Raw genomic sequence first — 7135 nt, 5'->3', positions numbered from 1 at the left:
CAGAGGCCTGAGGCTCAGCTTTAGATGAATGTTGTTTATAAACAACAAAATACTTCAGGGTTACCGATTCTTACCAAATTTTGAGACCGGTTTAGTGGCTCGAAAATTGATGTTTACCGCCAAATCGGCGAGTTTTGTGTATAAACAGTTGTTTGAGCTAAAAATTCGTCTCGAGGACGACATGGCGACGGACGATGATAAATCCGACGGAAGTCACGATGTTGTACATGTACAACGTCCATTTGATTTCATCAAGACACCTTTCTGACGAGGGAAGTGAGATTTTCTGTCATTTGTGTGCCCACTGTACCAGGTGTTTCAAAATCGCCATAGAATTTGAAGGTATGCAACCCGCTCGCCGTCGTGTGGGGGGCTTGCCTAACGCGCTATAGTGCATGACGGAACAACGGAAAAGTCCGACGTTGTACCAGTACAACGAACACTTTTCTCAGCCTCGCAGATCATATCTTTGAACAATTTTAGCTCAGAATGCTTAAAAGTCTTTCCTTAGGGTGTTGTGCAAGTATTTAGAAATTTGTTTGAAGTTTTAGGTGCATAGTTTGTCATTTAGAGCGTTGCCCGTGTTTATGCTACCCTCAGGTCACGACGTTGTACCTGTACAACGTTCACCTTTTTTCGCCAAAAAGATCACACCTTCGAGAAATTTTGTGTTGGGTACATACAGAGTACTTCTTTTACTTAGGTCACCACACCACACCCCAATTTGGTTGGATTTCTGAGCCAATTAGATCGTGTACAGCCCTGCGGAAAAATGGTCTTTTTTTGCCCAATTTTCGAGTTTTTTTAGGGATCCCTAGTATAAACCGATCTCATGCGACGTAACGTTTGTTTACATGTGTTTTGTACACCAAATAACGTTGAACCCGTGGGGCGAGGGGGGCGGGAAAAAAAGAACTTAAATAAGTGCTGGGTAACCCTCAAGTCATTTTGTGGTACTCATAAAACATACCCCAGCGTGCGAAGCAGGCCCCCCCAAACTTAAATTTAAACGAAAATGCCTCAAGGGGTGCCAATAGTCAAAATAAACCCAACACCAATTTTATGAAAGGTTTCAGTGTCTGTGATTTAAAAGGGTTTAAAAATGCCATTTGGGTTGAAGTGTGCACCTGAAATATTCCAGTTTATGACTGAAAAGCATTTCGGGGTACAGGCGCAATAGTATATTTGATGTTTTCTTATAGCAGGTAAAGACTATGAGGATCATGATCTAAAACTTCAAAAGTAATGGAGAAGGCCAAAGGCAGAATGTTGGGTTTTAATCCTGGTAAAATTCAGTACAGACAAAAAGAAGAAAAATTCCTGGGACACTTGTGGTCAAAAAAAAAAACCAAAGTGGATCCAGAAAGAGTTCGAGCAATAAAAGCAATTAAAAAACCAAAAAAAAAAACACAACTCCAAAAATGTTTGGGTATTTTTAACTATCTGAAAAAATTTATTCCTCAGATGGCTACATTGCTGCTCCCTCTATAAATTTGCGTCTAATGCTGTTCTTTAAAAATGGATGCCTACACATGCAAAAGCTCTTCAAACTCTAAAAAAAAGTATTCAAAGGCCCCTGTCTTGGCTACATTTGATAGCAAAAAACCAATTAAATTCAAGCGGATGCCAGCCGTATGGACTGGGCTGCTGTCTCTTGCAAGATAAAAAACCTGTAGTTTTAGATTCCAGAATTCTCACTGAAACAGAAAAGAATTATGCTCAGATTGAGAAAGAAATGCTGGCTTTTTGCTATGCTGCCCATAAGTTTGAAAAATACATTTGGGGTATGCCTGATGTATTTTCCAAAATGATCACCAACCTTTGATTCATATTTTAAAAAACCCATTTACAAAATAACCAACAACAGGTTTTAAAAAAATGAGACTCAATTTCTCAGATTCCAACCTAAAGTTGAATATTTACCGGGTAAAAATATGCATATAGCTGATTTACGTCTAGAATTGCCTGGAAGATCCTGTAGAGGATGATCCAGAAAAGGTTGAGGTTGTACATGAGGTGACAAAATATATTGACATGTCACTCAATGTCAAGGGTGATCTGGTGAGAGAAACAGCAAACGACCCCGGTTTGTCAGCTGTGATGCAATATTACCAGGAAGGTTGGCCTAAAAAAAACAAAGATATTGTTACTGAGGCAAAAAAATTGGAAACTGAGAATGGATATCTTTGTAGAAGATAAATTGGTAATTTTGGAAGATAGAAAAAACATTCCGGTATCGCTCAGGAAAAAAGTTTTTAAAAATTTACATACCGCTCACTTGGGTGTTGAGAAAAACCCAAAAATAGAGCCCGGCAATCTGTGTATTGGCCAGGTATGTCAAAGACATAACCACATTTATAAAAGAATGTCGGACATGTGAAAGACATAGTGCCAAAAATAAACATGAGCCACTAATTTCCCCATGACATTCCGCAATTGAGGTTCCAGAAAATAGGAATTGAAAATTACATTTTTAAATTTCCAAATTTTTTGGTTGTTGAGGACTACTTGTCAAAATGGTTAGAAATAAACCACTGTCAAGTAAAGTAGTAAGCTGTAATAGATGCACTGAGATCTATTTTCTCTACTCATGGTAATCCACAAATAATATTTGGTGATAATAATCCGCTCAATTCACATGAGTGTCATGAGTTTGCAAAAAGCATGGGGAGTGTGATTAAAACCAGTTCACCTGAATATGCTAGAAGCAATGGACTGGCTGAAAAAGGAGTTCATATTGCTAAACAAATGCTTAAAAAATGCAGTGATTCTGGTACGCATATTCTGGATGCTCTCAAGGAGTATAATAACACACCTTTAACGGGTATGAATGTGTCTCCAGCTGAAATACTTATGAGTAGAAAGTGTCGTACTTTAGTCCCAATACTAAACAAAAATCTCGAACCAAAAGTTGTGAAGGTTAAGCAAGTGCTAAAAAGATTGCAAGATAAAGTAAAATCTCAACATGACTTGCATGCTAACCGTAAACCTGTAAACTTTTCACAAGGTGACAGGGTGATTCCGCGCGTAGAGGGCATTTTCGTGTCCACACCCTCCCCAGGGCAAACTTATTCGAGTGCAGTCCATTTATGCACTTAAAAATCTTGTTTGGCACCAGACTAGCTTGTTCCCTTTGTATATGGACTTACAAAGCTAACATGTGACGCGGGAGGGGGCCCAAAAGGGTCGATTTTGTAAGTTCCGTCATGTCCATTCGCACCTTTCACCAACTTTGCGGCTCTGTAACCATTTGTTCCATTGTAATCTTCGAATTCCACACACACCCATCAAATCTCTAACGTATAGTGACTATCTTGCTTGAATTTTAAGATCGTATATTGATTGGAAGTGTCCTTTCAGAACGCGTAAAAAATGTCCACCGTACTCCGACTTTTGTCTCAGTAGTTTCAAAGTAACCATCATCTAAACTACTAGGAGTGCTCCCTGCTCAAAACCACCGCCGTATTTAGAATCAGCACGGTCTGTTTACCCTATGAACGAATTCCGGTGGCGAAAAAGTAAGGGGGCTGAGTGTGCGAGTGGAAGTTGTGTGTGAAAACGGTGGGTTGTAACAATTGATGTAATTTCCGTATGCCCCTCTCGCCCCTCTCCTATTGGGTTTAGAAAGTCATCCTACACGTGAAAAGACGTGTCTTGACGTCGGACTAGTGTGCCAAACTTATGGCATATTTCTGAGGCGATGGGCATTTGCAGTGAGCCAGAAACATCTATTTGTAATTTCCGTTTAGCGTAATTTCCGTCATATTTGCAGTAAATTTCGTCATATTTTATAGGGGGAGAAAACGAAAATCAATTTTTAGCTCGCCCACGCTCAGAGTGTCTTCCTGGTGTCCTATTGACGCCATCTAGGCAATATTCAGGCCGAACAAGCAAGATTGATTATGTGACTTCTAAGGTGGCTAAAACGGCCCCTACGTACGGAATCACCCGACAGTGTGGTTGTCAGACGAGGAAAGAAATGGCAGAAAGGGAATATAGTTCGTAAACTTTCTGGTAACAGAAGTTACGTAGTTGAACTATTAGGGGGAGGTCAGTTACGCAGAAATACATGGCATTTGAAACATTCTAGTACCAAACCGGACAGAGTTGATGCTAGAGAAAATAAAGAAATTGATGCTGATGCAATTCTCGCCAATATTAGAGCTGGTGAAAAGAAAGTGACCATTAACCCTAACCCTACTGTTCGTGCTGTTTCTGTTCCAGCAGCTCAAGGATTGATGACATTTGAGTCACGACAAAAAACAAGATTTTGGGCGGAAGATCCTAAAAACCCCATCGTTTGATGGGAGCTGTTAATAAATATTATTCATGTAATCAAATATATTACTCTGTATTTTTATATCAAATATAATCAACTTTTGTATTCTGCTATGTGTTTGTTTACTTTCAACGTAGAAAGTGTTGCCAACTGAATACTTTAGTGTCTCGAAGGGGGAGGTGTTGTAGTGGTATGAGATTACGTTGGCAGTACCGCCCAGAAGTCGGGTATGAGAACTATTCGTGTCACTGCCTTGTAAACCCCGGTGTCCATACTATGCAACTAACCTATGAATAATAAATCTCTCTCTGGAGTGTTCCCTTTGGTCATTGAGTCTGAGTCTTTGTTCCTGTGATCCCAAATATTCGAGAACAACTATTCTGTTCAAGAATAGAACAGCCCCTTAGCCCCATCAGGGCCGTCCGGGGCCGTCCCCCGACGAGACGACTCCTCAAGTGATTGTCAAGCCCCCCCCCTCCCCCTTCCCCTCCGAGGCCCATTAGCAAGGCGGCGGGTCACTCTAGACAGTGTCGCGGACAAGGGGCCAGGCAGCAACAGTGCCGTGCCGCCGAGGTGGCCGACAGACTGCAGGGCCGGCGGGGTTCCCAGTGGCGGGTCCAGAGCCAGCCCGAGCCCGAGGGAGGGGCAAAGTGACAAAGTGTTTGTTCGATCTTCCAGGCGGTTATCTCGCTCAATCTGGGGCGGTGATTAACACCTCGCCAAATTTTGGGAGAGGAAATTTGCCTCGCTAAAAATTGGGTATTGATCATCGCCCTTTCATTGCCAGTGCAGGGGCACGGAGGGGTCAGTAGTTGTCCTGTCCTTTTGCCCCCCAACTAGATCCGCGCCCCGCGCTTGGAGGCCCCGAACCCCGAAGCTTAACCTTGTTTCGGCCTCCGCAGGTCGAACATCCGCCCGCACTGCTACAGTGCGCCCGCTCGCGCCATCCCGTTTGCCAGGCCGTTTGCGTCTCATTCCGACGAGGCGCGATTAGAAACGCGATTTCATTTATCTGCAAACAATAACGCCCTGGACGCGCTGCACGCGGCGGCAAGCGTAAACATTTATTTCCATCGCGAGGAATCCCAATCCAATCATCTCCCCGCTCCCCTCCTCCTCATCGGCACGTTTGTGAGTGTGACGTTAAAAAAACGAGGAAACCAACAAGGACAACAACAAACAACAACAACAGCGACGCGCGGAGTTTTGTATGCAGCCAATAAACGATGGAAACGGCCATACGCCCAGCGATTCCGCGAATTCCGCCTCGCGGGTCGGAGCGCCGTGCGCTATGCTGGGAGTGCGCGCCCGTGTGTGTGTGTGTGTGTGTGTGTGTGTGCGTGTTTGTGTGTGTGTGTGTGTGTGTGCGTGCGTGCGCGCGTGCGCAAGTGTGAGAGAGAGTGAGTATGCGTGTGCTGATTTGTGTGCGTGTGTGTGCGCGTGTGGTCACAAGATTCCGGGAAGCAAACCGCCTGCTCTCGTGGCATTTTTTGTTTTCGATTTTATTTATTTTTGGCACAGATCCTTTCTTTCCTTATCACGATTGCGAAATTTACTTTACAAACGAGGTTTTCCCTCTCCCGCGCGACGGATCATAGGAACGGACGCACCTGCCGTGCGTGGGGCGGGGCGGGGCGGGGCGGGGCGGGGCGGGGCGGGGCGGGGCGGGGCGGGGTGGTTCGAGAGGCTCGCTGCGAGGGCAGAGGGCGCGGCGCGACAACATCCAATTGGAATTCTTGAAACTTGCCGCCGTGATTGAAAAGTTATCGACGAAATGTCGTGATGGCGCCAACGTCACCGACGCCGGCGGGGAGGAGCGAGAAAGCGAAGGGAAAGGGCGCTGCGCTCTGCGAAAAAAAAGAGGGATCCATCCGGGGGGGCACATTTCATTCATCTCAAAGTTCTCTCTCTCTCTCTCTCTCTTCTCTCTCTCTCTCTCTCTCTCTCTCTCTCTCTCTCTCTCTCTCTCTCTCGCTCCCTCCCTCTCTCTCTCTCTCTCTGTTTTGAACGGAAGGTACCAGATGGATTATTAAATTCGAGGAAGTGCCCAGTTGGGGGCATTGCGAATCCTGTGCCCCTTAAGCTTCCTGCCGAACTGCGGGCAATGGCTCACTCCGTATGTACCATGCCTTTGGCTGCATGCCCCCCCCCCAAACCACACACACTCACTCACACACACTCACTCACACACATACACTCACACACATACACTCACACACTCACCCACTCTTCAACGTGCAGGGTGCCTCGCATGCGTGCACACCGTTCCTGCGCTTGCCGCGCATGCGGCTCAGTTTGTCGAGCTTAAGCCCCTTCACTTTGGCCTCGGGTAGCCTGGCATTGGCGACGGTCGGCCCTCCAGGCTCCGGGCCGCTCCAGGCCGCTCCAGGCAGCCCGTTGTTCCAGCACTGCCGAGCCGAACCGCGCTCCAGTGGTCCCGGCCCGGGCAGAGCCAAGGCAGAACCAACAGAGCCGCGCGCCGCGTACACTCGACAGAGTGGCGCTGAAAAACGCGCGGGGCTCGTAAGCCAAGGGTGAGCCGTGAGCGCATGAGCGCAGAAAAGACAAGCAGAAGCAGCCGAGGCACTGACTTCAGGCGGGGAAAGTTTTTGGAGCGCTTGGAAAACGGAAAACGGGCAAGCGTTCGTTGACACTAGTCTCAGCGCCTCGGCGCGCTTCCTGGCTCTCTCAAAGTGGGTAGGTGATCCAAGCCAAGCCAAGCCTTTGCTGCCGAGCCGAGCCGAGCCGAGCCGAGCCGAGCCGAGCCGAGCCGAGCCGAGCCGAGCGAGTCAAGCCGAGACAAAAGGCGCGGCTGGCCGCAGACGACACAAAGGGGTGACTGATGGCACGGGCGAC

General features: G+C 46.6%; 1 protein-coding gene across 1 annotated transcript; it reads left to right on the top strand.

Moving 5' to 3' along the window:
• The first annotated feature begins 2634 nt into the window (after positions 1–2634).
• Positions 2635–4304, top strand: LOC117654396. The gene is made up of 2 exons (XM_034401004.1): positions 2635–3014; positions 3956–4304. The coding sequence occupies exons 1-2, from the start codon at positions 2665–2667 to the stop codon at positions 4302–4304; spliced, it is 699 nt and encodes a 232-aa protein (XP_034256895.1). The 5' UTR covers positions 2635–2664.
• The last annotated feature ends 2831 nt before the right edge of the window (positions 4305–7135 follow it).

Source organism: Thrips palmi, unplaced genomic scaffold (assembly GCF_012932325.1).
Source record: "Thrips palmi isolate BJ-2018 unplaced genomic scaffold, TpBJ-2018v1 HiC_scaffold_10, whole genome shotgun sequence".
NCBI lineage: Eukaryota > Metazoa > Arthropoda > Insecta > Thysanoptera > Thripidae > Thrips > Thrips palmi.
This window is presented reverse-complemented; position numbering and strand designations above follow the sequence as displayed.